Source organism: Penicillium canariense (genome assembly GCF_028826845.1).
Source record: "Penicillium canariense strain IBT 26290 chromosome Unknown utg000007l_segment0_segment0, whole genome shotgun sequence".
In the NCBI taxonomy this organism is placed as follows: Eukaryota; Fungi; Ascomycota; class Eurotiomycetes; order Eurotiales; family Aspergillaceae; genus Penicillium; species Penicillium canariense.
In genome coordinates, this window is record NW_026622734.1 from 698,989 (window position 1) to 715,601 (window position 16,613).

General features: G+C 56.7%; 5 protein-coding genes across 5 annotated transcripts; 2 read left to right on the forward strand and 3 right to left on the reverse strand.

Moving 5' to 3' along the window:
* Positions 1–399: 399 nt before the first annotated feature.
* Positions 400–6,732, forward strand: N7482_009305 (tetrafunctional fatty acid synthase subunit FAS1; the record flags this gene model as incomplete). The annotated part of the gene is made up of 2 exons (XM_056691429.1): positions 400–6,192; positions 6,265–6,732. The coding sequence occupies 2 exons, from the start codon at positions 400–402 to the stop codon at positions 6,730–6,732; spliced, it is 6,261 nt and encodes a 2,086-aa protein (XP_056539135.1).
* Positions 6,733–7,253: 521 nt separating this feature from the next.
* Positions 7,254–9,563, reverse strand: N7482_009306 (transcription factor IIF subunit TFG1; the record flags this gene model as incomplete). The annotated part of the gene is made up of 4 exons (XM_056691430.1): positions 7,254–7,489; positions 7,602–7,818; positions 7,876–8,166; positions 8,226–9,563. 4 exons carry the CDS (start codon positions 9,561–9,563, stop codon positions 7,254–7,256), a joined length of 2,082 nt encoding a protein of 693 aa, XP_056539136.1.
* A 334-nt stretch (positions 9,564–9,897) lies between these two features.
* Positions 9,898–13,525, reverse strand: N7482_009307 (uncharacterized protein; the record flags this gene model as incomplete). Its single annotated transcript, XM_056691431.1, has 7 exons — positions 9,898–10,792; positions 10,863–11,376; positions 11,438–11,591; positions 11,655–12,014; positions 12,073–12,428; positions 12,519–12,577; positions 12,663–13,525. 7 exons carry the CDS (start codon positions 13,523–13,525, stop codon positions 9,898–9,900), a joined length of 3,201 nt encoding a protein of 1,066 aa, XP_056539137.1.
* Positions 13,526–13,742: 217 nt separating this feature from the next.
* On the reverse strand, positions 13,743–15,148 carry N7482_009308 (protein HGH1; the record flags this gene model as incomplete). Its single annotated transcript, XM_056691432.1, has 5 exons — positions 13,743–14,564; positions 14,658–14,771; positions 14,830–14,933; positions 15,024–15,069; positions 15,128–15,148. 5 exons carry the CDS (start codon positions 15,146–15,148, stop codon positions 13,743–13,745), a joined length of 1,107 nt encoding a protein of 368 aa, XP_056539138.1.
* Positions 15,149–15,516: 368 nt separating this feature from the next.
* On the forward strand, positions 15,517–16,573 carry N7482_009309 (inositol monophosphatase family protein; the record flags this gene model as incomplete). The annotated part of the gene is made up of 3 exons (XM_056691433.1): positions 15,517–15,634; positions 15,726–15,807; positions 15,901–16,573. The coding sequence occupies 3 exons, from the start codon at positions 15,517–15,519 to the stop codon at positions 16,571–16,573; spliced, it is 873 nt and encodes a 290-aa protein (XP_056539139.1).
* Between the last annotated feature and the right edge of the window lie 40 nt (positions 16,574–16,613).

Consider the following 16,613-nt stretch of genomic DNA (forward strand, 5'->3'; position numbering starts at 1 on the left):
CTTTTGGGCCACTTGTGGTTCAACAGCGGATCTTTTTCTTTTTTTTTTTTACAGTCTGGCGGTTGCTGCCATTTTCGGTGCTGGAGACTGCTCTCTGCCTCTGCTTCACCTTCACCTCCCCCTCTCTTCCCCCCATACTCTCTCCTCCCCGTTCTCCCTCCCATACTCTTTCATTTTGTTCTTGATTCCCGCTTATTTTATTTAATTGAATTCCTCTCGGGGTCGAGATTCTCTACCCTGCTTGCATTTGAGGACTGTAAGTCGTCTTCTCCGGTCGATCCCCGCCAGCTTTTTTTGGCCCTGTGACGAGAGACTCACTATCACCAACCGCAGAATCCCCCCCACAATCGACCCTCAGTCCCATTTGGGTCTTCACTAGAGGTGAAGGAGAATACAATCATGTACGGCACATCGACCGGTCCGCAGACGGGCATCAACACCCCCCGGTCGTCTCAGTCTCTGCGCCCGCTTATCCTCTCACATGGCTCCCTCGAGTTCTCCTTCCTCGTCCCTACCTCGCTCCATTTCCACGCCTCGCAGTTGAAAGATGGCTTCACCACATCATTACCTGAGCCCACAGATGAATTGGCCCAGGACGACGAGCCCTCGTCCGTAGCTGAACTGGTTGCCCGCTATATCGGCCATGTCGCCCACGAGCTCGAGGAGGGTGAGGATGATGCGCAGGGCAGCTACCTCGAGGTCCTTAAGCTCGTCCTGAACGAGTTTGAGCGCGCCTTTATGCGTGGCAACGATGTCCACGCCGTGGCTGCCGCCCTGCCCGGCATTGTCTCCAAGAAGAACCAGGTCGTCGAGGCCTACTACGCCGGACGTGCCGCCGCCGGCCGGCCCACCAAGCCCTACGATTCGGCTCTGTTCCGCGCTGCCTCCGATGAGGCCGCCGGTATCTACACCGTCTTTGGCGGCCAGGGCAACATTGAAGAGTACTTCGACGAGCTGCGCACCGTCTACACCACCTACCCCTCCTTTGTGGAGGATCTCGTTGTCTCCTCCGCTGAGCTCCTGCAGTCGCTGTCTCGCGAGCCCGAGGCCAGCAAGCTCTATCCCAAGGGCCTCGATATCATGCGATGGCTGCAGGATCGGGATGCCCAGCCCGAAACCGACTACCTCGTTTCGGCTCCCGTCAGTCTGCCCTTGATCGGCCTCGTCCAACTGGCCCACTACACAGTGACCTGCAAGGTCCTGGGCCAGCAGCCTGGAGACCTCGTGGAGCGCATCCGGGGAACCACAGGTCACTCCCAGGGTGTGGTCACGGCCGCAGCCATTGCCACCGCGACCACCTGGGAGTCCTTTGCCCAAGCGGCTCGCAATGCCCTCACTATGCTGTTCTGGATCGGTCTGCGCAGTCAGCAGGCCTACCCCCGCACCTCCCTGGCACCCTCTGTGCTGCAGGACTCGATTGAGAACGGCGAGGGCACCCCGACCCCCATGCTGTCCATTCGGGATCTGTCTCGTGCGGCCGTGCAGGAACACATTGATGCCACCAACCAGCACTTGCCGGAGGACCGTCACATTGCCATCTCCCTGGTTAACAGTGCCCGCAACTTCGTGGTGACTGGCCCTCCCATCTCCCTCTATGGTCTAAATTTGCGTCTGCGCAAGGTCAAGGCCGCCACTGGGCTTGACCAGAACCGCGTGCCCTTCACGCAGCGCAAGGTTCGGTTTGTCAACCGCTTCCTGCCCATCACGGCCCCGTTCCACAGCCAGTACCTCACCTCGGCCTACGACCGCATTTTGGAGGATCTGGAGGAAATAGACATCCCTGCCAAGTCCCTGGTCATCCCCGTCTTCAACACCAAGACCGGAGAGGACCTGCGGGATCTTGGTGATAAGAGTGCTGTGCCCTCCCTGATCCGCATGATCACTCACGATCCCGTGAACTGGGAGCAGGCCACCATCTTCCCTGGTGCGACCCACATTGTCGACTTTGGCCCCGGTGGCATCTCGGGTCTCGGTGTTCTCACCAACCGCAACAAGGACGGCACCGGTGTTCGCGTCATCCTGGCGGGTGAAATGGACGGCACCAATGGGGAGGTCGGCTACAAGCCCGAGCTGTTTGACCGTGATGAGCACTCGGTCAAGTACGCTGTGGACTGGGTTAAGGAGCACGGCCCACGTCTGGTGCAGACCTCCACCGGGGAGACCTACGTTGACACCAAGATGAGTCGTCTGCTGGGTATCCCTCCGGTCATGGTCGCTGGTATGACCCCCACCACCGTCGCCTGGGACTTCGTTGCCGCCACGATGAAGGCTGGTTACCACATTGAATTGGCCGGTGGCGGTTACTACAATGCGAAGACCATGACTGCCGCGATCAACAAGATTGAGAAGGTGATCCCGCCCGGCCGTGGCATCACTATCAACCTGATCTATGTGAACCCCCGTGCCATGGCCTGGCAGATCCCTCTGATCGGCCGTCTGCGTGCCGAGGGTGTGCCCATCGAGGGTCTGACCATTGGTGCCGGTGTCCCCTCGATCGAGGTGGCCAACGAGTACATCGAGACTCTGGGTATCAAGCACATTGCCTTCAAGCCTGGCTCCGGCGATGCCATTCAGCAGGTCATCAACATTGCCAAGGCCAACCCCAAGTTCCCCATCATCCTGCAGTGGACTGGTGGCCGTGGCGGTGGTCACCATTCCTTCGAGGACTTCCACCAGCCGATCCTCCAGATGTACAGCCGTATCCGCAAGCAGGGCAACATCGTCCTGGTTGCTGGTAGTGGCTTCGGTGGTTCGGAGGACACCTACCCTTACCTCTCTGGTGCCTGGTCCGCCAAGTTTGGCTACCCTCCCATGCCCTTCGACGGTTGCTTGTTCGGTAGCCGCATGATGATCGCCAAGGAGGCTCACACTTCCAAGAACGCCAAGAAGGCCATCGCCGATGCCCCCGGTGTCGATGATGAGGAGTGGGAGAAGACCTACAAGCGTGCCACTGGCGGTGTCATCACTGTCCTCTCTGAGATGGGTGAGCCCATTCACAAGCTGGCTACTCGTGGCGTCCTGTTCTGGCAGGAGATGGATCAGAAGATCTTCAAGCTCGACAAGGCCAAGCGCGTCCCCGAGCTGAAGAAGCAGCGGAACTACATCATCAAGAAGCTCAATGACGACTTCCACAAGGTTTGGTTTGGCCGCAACGCCGCCAACGAGACCGTGGACCTCGAGGACATGACCTACGCTGAGGTCGTTCACCGCATGGTGGAGCTGATGTATGTCAAGCACGAGTCTCGTTGGATCGATGACTCGCTCAAGCGCCTCACCGGTGACTTCCTGCGCCGTGTTGAGGAGCGCTTCACCACTGCCGACGGCCAGGCCTCGCTGCTGCAGAACTACTCCGAGCTCGACACCCCCTACCCAGCCGTTGACACCATTCTGGCCGCGTACCCCGAGGCTGCCTCTCAGCTGATCAACGCCCAGGATGTTCAGCACTTCCTGCTGCTCTGCCAGCGCCGTGGCCAGAAGCCCGTTCCTTTCGTCCCTGTCCTCGATGAGAGTTTCGAGTACTTCTTCAAGAAGGACTCTCTGTGGCAGAGTGAAGATCTTGAGGCTGTTGTTGATCAGGATGTCGGCCGTACCTGTATTCTGCAGGGTCCGATGGCTGCTCGCTTCTCCAACATCATTGATGAGCCTGTCAAGGACATTCTTGATGGTGTCCACCAGGGTCACATCACTGGTCTGCTCCGCGATGTCTACGCTGGTGACAAGTCCAAAATTCCTGTGATCGAGTACTTCGGTGGCAACCTGCTCAGCTCTGAGGGCGAGCCCGAGCTGGAGGGTCTCACTGTCTCCGAGGAGACCAACAAGGTCAGCTTCCGTCTGTCCTCCTCCTCCTCCGCCGACCTGCCCGATCTGGACCGCTGGCTCAGCCTGCTGGCTGGCAGCACCTACTCTTGGCGCCACGCCCTGTTCCTGGCCGATGTGTTCGTCCAGGGCCACCGTTTCCAGTCCAACCCCATGAAGCGGATCGTGGCTCCCACTGCCGGCATGTTCGTGGAGATCTCCAACCCCAACGACCCTGCCAAAACTGTCGTAAGCGTGCGTGAGCCCTACCAGTCGGGCAAGCTGGTCAAGACTGTTGAGGCGAAGATGAACGAGAGCGGCCAGATTTCTCTGACCATGTTCGAGGGCCGCACTGCCGAGGGCGGTGTCGTTCCTCTGACGTTCCTCTTCACCTACCACCCGGAGACTGGCTATGCTCCCATCCGTGAGATTATGGGAGACCGCAACGACCGCATCAAGGAGTTCTACTACCGCATCTGGTTCGGTAACAAGGACGTGCCCTTCGATTCCCCCACCACTGCCACCTTCAACGGTGGCCGCGAGATCATCACCACCCAGGCTGTCGCTGACTTCGTTCATGCTGTTGGCAACACCGGTGAGGCTTTCGTCGACCGCCCTGGCAAAGAGGTCTTCGCCCCCATGGATTTCGCCATCGTGGCTGGCTGGAAGGCTATCACCAAGCCCATCTTCCCTCGCCTTATCGACGGAGATCTGCTGAAGCTGGTTCACTTGTCTAACGGCTTCAAGATGATCCCTGGTGCCCAGCCCCTGAAGGTCGGCGATGTCCTGGACACCACCGCCCAGATCAACGCCGTCATCAATCAGGAGTCTGGTAAAATGGTCGAGGTCTGCGGTACCATCAAGCGCGAGGGCCAGCCGATCATGCAGGTGACCAGCCAGTTCCTGTACCGTGGTGCCTACTCGGACTTCGAGAACACCTTCCAGCGCAAGGATGAGGTGCCCATGCAGGTCCACCTCGCCACCAGCCGGGATGTCGCTATCCTCCGCTCCAAGGAGTGGTTCCGCATGGACGAGTCTGATATCGAGCTCCTGGGCCAGACACTCACTTTCCGTCTGCAGAGCCTGATCCGTTTCAAGAACCAGACCGTCTTCAGCAACGTCCAGACCATCGGTCAGGTCCTTCTAGAGCTCCCCACCAAGGAGGTCATCCAGGTTGCGTCCGTGGACTACGAAGCTGGTATCTCTCACGGTAACCCCGTGATTGACTACCTAGAGCGCAACGGTACCTCCATTGAGCAGCCCGTCTACTTCGAGAACCCCATCCCTCTTAGCGGCAAGACTGCTCTGGAGCTGCGTGCCCCGGCCTCCAACGAGACCTACGCTCGCGTCTCTGGCGACTACAACCCTATTCACGTTTCGCGTGTCTTCTCCAGCTATGCCAACCTGCCTGGTACCATCACTCATGGCATGTACAGCAGTGCTGCGGTCCGTTCCCTTGTGGAGACTTGGGCAGCCGAGAACAACATCGGCCGTGTCCGTGGCTTCCACGCCTCGCTGGTTGGCATGGTTCTGCCCAACGATATGGTCAGCGTCAAGCTCCAGCATGTCGGTATGATCGCGGGTCGCAAGATCATCCAGGTCGAGGCCAGCAACAAGGAGACCGAGGAGAAGGTCCTCGTCGGTGAAGCCGAGGTTGAGCAGCCCGTCACTTCCTACGTCTTCACTGGCCAGGGTTCTCAGGAGCAGGGCATGGGTATGGAGCTCTATGCCAGCAGCCCGGTCGCCCAAGAGGTCTGGGACCGCGCTGATCGCCACTTCATGGAGAACTACGGCTTGTCCATCATTGATATCGTCAAGAACAACCCCAAGGAGCTCACTGTCTACTTCGGCGGCCCGCGGGGTAAGGCCATCCGCGAGAACTACATGGCCATGACCTTCGAGTCCGTGAATGCCGATGGCTCCATCAAGTCCGAGAAGATCTTCAAGGAGATTGATGAGAATACCGCCTCGTACACTTATCGCTCGCCCACAGGCCTGCTATCTGCCACCCAGTTCACCCAGCCTGCCCTGACCCTGATGGAGAAGGCTAGCTTCGAGGACATGCGCTCCAAGGGTCTGGTCCAGCGCGACAGCAGCTTCGCCGGTCACTCGCTTGGTGAATACTCGGCTCTGGCTGCCCTCGCCGATGTCATGCCCATTGAGAGCTTGGTATCGGTCGTGTTCTACCGTGGTCTGACCATGCAGGTTGCCGTCGAGCGTGATGAGCAGGGCCGTTCAAACTACTCCATGTGTGCTGTCAACCCCAGCCGTATCTCCAAGACCTTCAATGAGCAGGCGCTGCAGTATGTTGTAGAGGTCATTGCGGAACAGACTGGCTGGCTTCTGGAGATTGTCAACTACAACGTGGCCAACATGCAGTATGTCGCCGCTGGTGATGTAAGTCCTTCCCGTAGCCACTTTTGCTTTGCATGTTTAAAAGTGTATATACTAACATGAGAACGCCTCCAGCTCCGTGCCCTCGACTGCCTCACCAATCTCCTGAACTTCCTCAAGGCCCAGAACATCGACATCCCTGCCCTTATGGAGAGCATGTCGCTTGAGGATCTCAAGGCTCACTTGGTGAGCATCATCCAGGAGTGCGTCAAGCAGACTGAGGCCAAGCCCCGTCCCATCCAGCTGGAGCGCGGTTTCGCCACCATCCCGCTCAAGGGCATCGACGTCCCCTTCCACAGCACTTTCCTGCGGTCCGGCGTCAAGCCCTTCCGCTCCTTCCTGCTCAAGAAGATTAACAAGACGACCATCGATCCTTCCAAGCTCGTCGGCAAGTACATTCCGAACGTCACCGCTCGTCCCTTCGAAATTACCAAGGAGTACTTCGAGGATGTCTACCGCCTCACCAATTCCCCCCGTATCGCCTCCATCCTGGCCAACTGGGAGAAGTACGAAGCGGGCACTGAGAACGCCGCCCGTGCCTAAGCTTGGACTTGGACCCGGGCTTAATCCTGTTTTCTTGTGATGCGATGTGATGTGATTCCCCACCGCGATAATGTGTGTTCTCCTTTTTTGTCTGATAGAATGACCTGCTTGTGGGTCGTGTGATGTGACATGTCTCAAACTTGGCGCTGTTGATTGTTGCGTGTATGTGGTTTGCCTTTTTATATTTCTGCTGATCTAGTTTCGTTGTTAATCGGGTTTTCTTTTGAATGCTTTGAGTGCCAAGTAGATTTAGATTAGGCTCGGTGTACTAAAGGGCTCCTTATGAGCTTTGACTAGCCATTTGGCTTTCTTTTTCTGATGGTCTATCAATTAGGTGAAGGTGATCCGATGGAATAGAGTATATATAGTTCCAATGATCTAATTCATACAACACCGGTGCATTCAAAAGTGCCCGCCTTAATTCCATTCTCAGGCTAAGGCGATTATCATACAATCATCTTAATCCCACTCGAAGACCCAGATTTAGATTTCCAGTCAAATACGTCGTCAGCATCTTACCCTTAGTTCGGACTCCAGCTCCCGGGTCGCAGCATCCGGTCCTCCTTGCCGTAGGAGCTGACGTCCTTAACGATTGCGATGAAACGGCGATGGTTCTCCCTCGATTCGCCGATACGCGGCCGGAAGATCCGCAAGAGGTCGCTGCTCAGAATTCCGGTGGCCGGAATTGCGGCGTGGATCTCGGCTGGCGTGGGGAAAGATTGGTTTCCAGATGGCGCGGGGGTGGAGCGACCGGCGCCTGTTGATCGTCGGGAATCAGGTTAGTCAATCATGAACGTTGCTGCGGGTATATCAATTAACTGAACGGGGGCACATGCCTCTTGGCCCGTCGGGGCTACTGGCTCGGCTACCGGAAAAGCTCTGGTTACCGGCGACAGGGCTGGCAGCTCGGGATCCCTGCGGTGTACCTCCGCGCGAAGTGGCTGAGGGTAGGTTCAGTTTCAGTTTCTTGGTCTTGCCGCTCTCACTCATCTCGCCACCGGATCCAGCGCCGATATCGATATCACTGCCGGACCCGGGGCCGCCGAGAGGGTTGTTTCGAATTCGTTTCTTACCGGCCTGGGAAGTCTCTTAGCTTGAGTGCTTTGTCAATAAGGGATAGCCGTCGGGCTACGTTACCTGTACTGCAGATGGAGAAATAGGACGCGACACGGGTTGGGAAGTCGGGTGCTTGTTCTTCGGCTTCTTTCGAGAGGAGTCGGTGCCGCTCGCGTCCGAGCCTGGTGAACCCAGACGCTTGCGGGATCCGGATGGTTTCTTCAAAGCATCGGTGTGCTTCGGACGACCCGAGGGCGTATTGCTGCCCTTGGTGGATGTGGCTGAGTCCTTCTGATTCTTTTCCTCCTCGGCCTTTTGTTCCTCTTCCTTCTTCCGTTCTTCTTCCTTCTGCCGTTCGGCCTCGCTGTCATCGGAGCTCTGGGCGCAACAAGTCAGTATCCGTCACCCTGGGAGATTGGAAGAGAAAGGCCTCTCACCTCTTCATCGGTATATGGATTGACGTCGGAACCACTACTGTAGTCGAAGTTTCTCTCTCTTTTCTTCAGTGCCTTTCGGACTTTCTTGCCTAGAACTCGGCGTGCTTCACGCTCCTTCTTCTCGCGCTCTTCCTCATCTTCGTAGTCCTTCTCTTCCTTGAGGTCGAACACATTCGCCTTCAATTGATCCTCCTTGATTCGCTGTTCCGCTGCCTTGGTGTCCTCATCCTGTTCATTGAAGAGATCCGCATGCTCTTCGTCATCCGCGAACCGGTCCTCTTCAAAGTCCATTTCGCTTGCTTCCAACCCTTCTCGACCAGACAGGCCACCTTGTTTTCCGGCGTAAACCCTGCGCTTCTGGGCATACCCGTCCAGTTCTTTCTTCATTTGAATCTCCTGCTGCTTTTCCATGAACCATCGGGGATCCTTGCTTCGCTTTGCCATGTACTTTTCAGCCTCTTCGATGGTCAAAGCCTTGAACTGCTGCTTGGCGCTGAACTTGTACCACTTCTCGGCCGGGATCATTCGCATTCTGCCGGTGTTTTCGAGGACAAATACCGCGTGAGTCTCCGACAACGCTGCCTCATAATTTCCCACGTAGATGTTACGGTTATCGAAATCCTCTATGTGCCAGGGTAGTGCCTCCTCATACTTGATGCGAGCTCTGGCGATCTCCTCCTTAGTCATGTCGGACTTGAAGACCTGTTGGGTTTTCTGCTTGGGAGCATTCGGTCGTTTGGCAGATGACCCGACTGCGGGCGCAATTTGCGCCATGTTCTGAGCACGCTCCTTCTCTCGCGCCGCTCTCCGGGCATCCAGGGCCTCCCTCTCCGCTTCGTCCAGCTGCTGGCCGTCGGGTCCGACCATCTTCTCGGCATGTGGGTCATGGGTTCGGGCGCGCGGGTCGCGGCGATGAAGCCTGACAGGTCGCGTAAATTGCGACTCATCACGCGGGTCGACCGGCCGCTTAGACGAGAATCGCGCAATGTGGTGCTTCAACCCCTCGCGCAGAGCTTTCTTAGTTGTGACCAAAGGGTAGTCAACGTACTTCTGGGAGAGAAGAGGCCCACTGAATCCGTTTACCGCGTGTTCATCTTGAACAGGCGGTGGTCGAGGTCTCTCGGGCTGCGCTAGCGACAGAGCGCCGGGGGCGGAAGGGCGTGCGGGCAGGGTTTTTGTTGCCGTGTTTCCGCCAGCGGCAGCTCCAGGGGGCTTCACAAGCCTTCGCTTTGGACGAACGAGGGGATCTGCGGCTTTGGGACGGCGAATTCTCATGGGCGGAACGCCGTTGGACCCAGTTGGCGTGCGGCCATTCGAGGCGTTCGTCGGGGTCGACATGTTCTCTAAAGTGAGAGCGTGCGGGTGCGTCTTCTCAAGTCAGGAGAGGTATAGAGAAGCGCATCCACCGAGAAAGGGTAGATGGGGCCGGGGTCAACAAGATGAGTGACGACCGAGGAGCCTTGGGGAAGTTGCGGTTGGAGTTGGGGAGGTCGCGGCCGGGCAATGATGACAGCCTTAGGTAAGCGGTGCTTGGCAGCCTCTGGGCTCGCTGCCTTGGATACATTTCTTTCATTCAGGCCGTTGAAGGGAATATCAAAGAATCATTCGCTATGGTCATACATCGTTGCTCTATTTTACAGTATAGTCCACCCACCCCCTCGCAACCTGGCTGTCATTCACCAAATTTCTGCCCGGGTTCCAGATGTTTGTACGGGCATGCAATCCAGTCGCATCCCTGTTTATAGATCTCCGTCCCCCACCACTTGAACCCATCAACCCAGCCCGGGTAAATGAAAGCAAAGAAGACAACCACGACAGCAAATGCCAGTCCCGAATCCAAAGCAGCCGAGAGCGTCATTGCGTACTTCTCCCACCACGCGGTTCTTCGCCGACGGATCACGTAGTTGAAGACAAAGCAGACAAGCGCCCAGATAGAAAAGTTCAGCCCCGTTGCAGGAGGAATCCAGCTGAGACTGCCAAACAGAATGGGAAAATTGACCTTCCGCCAGAAGTTTTTCTTGCTCCGCCGGCCCAGGATCCAAGCCCCCAGAGGCGCCGCGGCACCGATGAGAAACGCCCAAACGAGAGGTCGATAGAGTCCACCCGGGCCAAAGAATCGCTGCGGTCCAACAACGCCCCAAAGCATACTGCCATTGAAATGGACGCGTGCGATGGGACAGTTGAAACCATTCATAGCCTCCGGAGTGCACAGCCCTGGGATATAGGAGAACATCCAGTTCAGAACGCCAATCTGCGTCAAGCTGGACACCAAGGTCGCCACCATCTGGACGCCGAAGAGTATCCGGGGCGGGATCTTCATATAGTGCCCGAGTTTCAGGTCTGAGGAGAATTTGATGCCCTGCGCCGAGCTAATATAGGAATAAGTCACGAAGATCATGTTCGCAACGGGTCGTCCGGGGAAGACAATGCCACACAAGAGCTGACAGATCAGATAGAGACTGCTGTGTTGGTTGGTGACAGCCATGATGATGCCGACGGGGATGAAGAACACGCTGGTGATGAGCAGGGCTAGAAACAGACCATACCAGGGTAGATGGACCGGATAGCTGGACAAAAAGAAAAATCCGATTAGCATTTAATAGGAGGGGTAACGATTGCAGGGGAAGGAGAACATACTGCTCGACCGTGTAGGTAGCAATAGCAAGCATCGTAATAAGCACGATCAGGTACCATGTCAGTGGAGCATCCTTGTAGCGCCTCATAAGACGGCAATGAACATCCTCCATCCCCAGAGGCAGCTCCCGAACGGGGTCTTGAGAGCTAACTCTCCGGGCCTCATGACTGTGCCGCGAAGGAGAAGCATGGCCATTTTCGGTCCGCAGAGGCTGATATGTGTCGAGATCAGGCAGGTCCCGACGTTCCTCGAAAGCCTTGCGGGTTTGATGGAAGATATCCCTGCCATACCAACAAATAGTGTGCGTAACGAGAGAGGTGAGGGCAGCAAATTGAACACCGTATGACAAGACATAGGTGATAGGCAGATAGACCGGCGAATACTCCTCGTATGCTTTTTGGTCGAAAAGGAACTCTGGAGTCAAGATTCGACTGACGTTGTATGGGTGGCCTGTGTTGTCAAACACTGCCGCCGACAGGATCGGCATGTATGAGGAGAAGAGCACATTGTTATAATCTTCCGCAGCAACAGTCAATGGTCATGTTCAGCGTAAAAGAAACGGAGGTCTGAAGCTTACACAAGATCGGAGCAATAATCCAAATGACCACCACCAAGCCTGTCACAATATTGGCTGCTGCCCACCACGGTGTGAGCAACGGTGACCCGATGTATGCGATTTGGGCCCAGTCAAAAGTCAAAGGCAACATCCCAAGACCTGAAGCAACCCCAAACTAACGCACAGTCAGCAACATACCTACACAACAAGGAGCGACAAGAGGATGGAAATCACGTACAAGGTTTGACACAACCACATTCTTGGGCGCAAACCAAGTGACAACGTTGAAGTAGCTGAGGGCTGGCATAAGCAAACCCGGGACAAAGTACCACAAAAAGGCACCCACCCAGACAAGAATGAAGAACTTGTATCTGGAAATGCTCCATCCATTGGCCTTCTTGTTGGCCGTCTTGTGCATGGTGGAAAACATGGCGGTCGACATGAGGGTCCCCGGCCATATCATGGCCGATGGCCGTACCAGAAAGCGTCTGGTCAACCCTGCAAAGGCGTACCCCAAAACTTGGGTTGAAATAATGAGCAGTAGCTGATACAAAATAGGAACTTCTTGCTGATAGAATTTGTGTTGCTCAACGATCACCTAGAATGGAACAGTTAGACGCGGAGGGGGGAAAGGCAGATTTGGATGGGATACCAACATCAGTCGCAAACGCAAACCCAAAAGAAACATTGCTGCTAATATAAACACAAGCATGTTCCTTCTCGTTCCAACGCCCCTGGCCGAGCCAGAGTCGGATCCGCGTGAACCGGGTAGGATCAGGGGCATCAATATCGCCTGAGAGTGATTCCCGATGGTCAAGAGTGCCATTCTCGAAAACCTCGAGAGGATCATCCGTCCGCTTCAGCAGCACATCCCAAGTCTTGCCCAATGGGTGAACCAAAACCAGAGCAATAATTGGGGTGATGGCCACGCTTGGGTAGCGAAGGGAGAAGAAGAGATTGGCGGCAGAACCGGTCAATGAAAAAAGCAATGCAAGAATCCACATCCGAGGGGCTGTCGATGAGTACCACGATTAGACAACGGCCTGGGCAAGCGAGAAAGAGAGAAAGCATCTCGGCAATGGTCCTGCAGGGGCGGACATACTATTAATGGAGAGCGAGATATCGTCTGTCGCCGGGACCGTCGCTCGTACTTGGGCATAGCTGCAAGATCAGGTCAGTCACCGGTCTGCAGAAGGGGCGAGGAAAGTGAGTCGCTCCGGCGGGTTCAGGGTGGCTGGAAACATACGGCGAATTGTCCGGAGGATCCTCGTCAAACGGTTTTGCACCTTCGTCGTCCACATCCGAAATATATTCATCGTCACTCGTCAGATACGGTGAGGATGCTGGGGTTTCCTGCATCACTGGGTTCCCGGGCACTGCAAGTCCCGTCGCAAAGGAGTACTTGGAATCGGCGCCCATCCCCACCTCCGAGGTGGCCAATGAAGATCGCCGCTTGTGTCCCTCTGTGTACAGGCCACTGCTCCTCCGCCGGCTGGAGGAGTGTGACCGCTTGGGTTTTGACCGTCGTCGTTGTCCATCGCTCGAAGGGCCCTCGGCGGAGCTCTCGAAGCTAGCCCGCAGCGGTCCGGGTAACTCCTCGTGTCTCGGGTGATGTTGGCGCGACGCAGGATCGGAATCATCGTCGTTTTCGTCGGACTCGTCCTGCGGGAAACGCACAGCGCTGTATGACGACGAGCCCAGCGCGGGCGACGTCCGGAGAAGAGGAGCGCGCGACATGAAAAGCCGGAAGCGCTGAACGAAGGACCTGGGGGGGTCGGTGGGGTTCAGGTCGAGGGGCTCGTCTGGGTCGCTGCTTCCATGGTCGTACCTGCAATTGCGGTCCTGCTCGTCGTCGACGGTATCGTCCGAATCGGGGTCGACTCGGTCCGGTTCGGCGGGACGCTCTTGTCCCCTCGGGTTCGGGGGACAAGACCGCTTCCGCGTCTGCAATGGGATGGCGGCCGTCGTGATGGACGGTGGGGTCGTTTGCGCGGCACAATGATGAAAGTCGGACACTGGGGTTAGAGCGTGCAGTAGTGTCTCGCAAGCTCCGTCCAAGCGAGCGAAGCGAGGTTGACGACGGTGCTGCGGCTGTTCAGTCTGGTCCATCTGCGTGCGTGCGGTGCGCTCAGTGGTGCGCGGTGGTGGGGAGGCCCCACTTGAGTCCGCCGCGATGGTACGCTATCGTCGGACATACAAAACTACTACTTTACAGATCCACCAGGTCTAGCAGTATGGCCGGCTTGATGACAGAAGATCGTGTCAATTGCGCAGGTACGGGGGAGTCTATCAGGATATACAGTATATAAAGGTTCTCATCGCACGCTTAGAACAGCTCCACCACCTTCTCATCCTCATCCTGCGCCGGCGGCGCCCCTTCGATCTGCTTTTGGGCCTTTGCCAGTTCGGCATCAGTCTGCTCGCTCTCGCCTTCCTCGTCTCGCATAATCACTTGCACTAGTCGGTCGCAGGCCTCCCGCACCTCCTCATCCTCCACATGGAGGTGACATTCCCGGACAAAGGAATACACCTGCGCGGCACGGATCTTCTCCCGGCCCTCCCGAGTCGTGGTCAAGAGGAGCAAGGTCTCCAGATGGGTGGTGATGATCGTGTTGTCGCTGTCGCGCTGCTTGTCGGGGGGCAACAATTGGAGATCCGGCGGCATCGACATCATCTCATCATCCGGGAATTCCTCGGGCCCCGCGATTGGGAGCAGCAGATAGGGTAGCAGGTTGGCTTCATCTTCGCTGAACAGCATGGGATGAGAAGCCACGTCGAAGGCTACATTCTTGATGGTCGATGCGACGCCCTTCCGCCGAATGTTGCTCTTGTGTTCCGTGAAGACGGTCAGCTTGGTGATGGGGACTACCCCGTCGTACTCCTGGCGTGTGGTGAAATATGACCTTCCCGTCTCGGACTGTGACAGGTCGGCGAAGAGGTAGGACAGGTAGTCGAAGTTGGCGTGTTTGTTGAGTCCACCCTCGGCGCCCTTGACGAAACAATCCATCAGCTGGTCGATGGCATTCTCGGATGTGGAGACCGACTCCGGGGCTTTGCGTTTCAGCGTCTGGAGTTTCTTGAGGTGATCGGACTTGATGAGATTGGCCAGTAGCATGGCAAACTCATCGGCATTCGGCTCCTTCACATTCTGGATGGTGTGCGATATGGTGTCAGTCGAGGGGAACGGGGAGGGGGGTGGTTCGGAGCAATTGATGGGCTATGTCGCAGAGTAATCACTCACGATGAGCTTCTTCAGCAGGCTCTCTAGAAACTCGTCATCGCTGGCCAGGCACTCCAGCACCTCCTCGTCACTGGAAAGGTTGATGAGGATGGTCAATGCATTCTTCGCAATGGGCTAGCGAGGGAGGATCAGTCTTCTGGTTCAAGGGAGCGGACAGGGTCGGGAGTCGCACCGTGTAGTCTTTGGCCAGAAGCTTTAAGTCTCGCACGGGGAGTAGTTGGTGTCGTTTAAAGAGGCTCGGCTGGGCCGTGGAGAATCCGACCAAGTTCTCACAGGCTGGGGAAGTATGTTGGTATCAGAATGGGTCGGTTCGACGGTGCCTTCGGCGTGGAAGTTCGCATTTCGCGGTGCTGGCGGGGTTCTTACCAATCTGTCGAATCTGCGTATTGCCGTGGTGAAGAAACTCCACCAGCTAGAGGAGATCGGTCAGAAAGCACACGAGATAATCACCAGAGGAATATCAGACTCACATCTTCAAGTTCTGTCGGCATCGTGAGGAGGGGTGTAGATGGTGTCGGTGGTCAACTGTCGGAGTTGGTCAAAACTTTTTTTTCCCCCGAAGTGGGGGGCGGCCAGGCATTTCGACGTCACCAGCAGCACCCTCCGCGGTCTCAAAGACGGACGGCGCAAAGTGATCGCTGGTACTTTGGAGGGGGAGACAGTTTTGGGGAAGGCCAGTTCTCTCCAATGAGTCTTTCTCTTCGATATCCCAAGTCTCGTCCCATTTAACGTGCGAAAATCTGCGCTGCCTGTGGGGAAATGCCCCTCTGATCTAGCGGCTGTCCGGGGCCTCCTCCGTCCGCACCACCCCGGATTTTCTTCTCCTCTCCCTCTCAACGCTCAACGCCCACCACCAAGCATGGCTCCCCCCAATCTGAATGAAATCCATGAGGTTCTAGTCTCATTGGCCTTCCAGGCCGGGGACATTATCACCAATGCCCTCCCAGACACCAGCGGCACCGGCTCGAAGAAGAACAGTATGTGTGACCCATCACGAACAAGCATCAGCGGGAACGAGTGCCAAGGAGAGTGTTAGGGGGACTAACCAGGGCTGCCTCCGACCCTCAGGTGCCGACTTGGTGACCGAGTATGACCGCGCCGTCGAGAACATGATCTCGACTTCATTGAAGGACAAATACCCGGATTATGAGTGCGTCTCCCTTCTACCCCGGACCCGCCAGCCGAGGTAGACATATAATCTACATGCCGATGCTGATCCGCATGCCTGTCTGGCCCTTCTCAGATTTCACGGTGAGGAAACCTACGACTCTGCACGCCCGTTGACAGAGGCCCCGACGTTTGTCGTGGATCCGATTGATGGCACCGTCAACTTCGTGCACAGCTTCCCGCATGCCTGCGTCTCGCTCGGTTTCGCCGTCGGCCGAGTCCCCACCGTGGGTGTCGTCTACAATCCCTTCACCAAAACCCTCTACTCGGCTATCCGGGGCCAGGGTGCGTTTCGCAATCGGGAGACCCGTCTACCCCTGAGGGGCGAGAACGTCGAGCCCTTGTCAGGATTACCCAATGCCCTCGTCAGCATTGAATGGGGCTCAGACCGCAGCGGGCCGAATTGGGAGACGAAGGTACGGACGTTTGAGAAGCTGGGCCAGTCCAAGGAGGACGGCGGGGCGATGGTCCGCTCCTTTCGGAGTCTGGGGTCTGCGGCGTTGAACCTGTGTGCCGTCGCAGAGGGCACCATGGATCTCTACTGGGAAGGCGGGTGCTGGGCGTGGGATGTGTGTGCGGCGTGGGTCATCTTGGCTGAGGCAGGCGGCATCATGGTGGATGGCAACCCGGGAGGTTGGGAGACCCGTCTGGATGGACGGAAATACCTGGCGGTTCGGGGCGCGCCACAGGGTCAAAAGGAGCTAGTGGAGGAGTTTTGGAGCTATATCCAAGGCAGATTGGCGTATTAGCAAGACGGCACCGGAGAACGGGATCGATCGAATGGGTTTT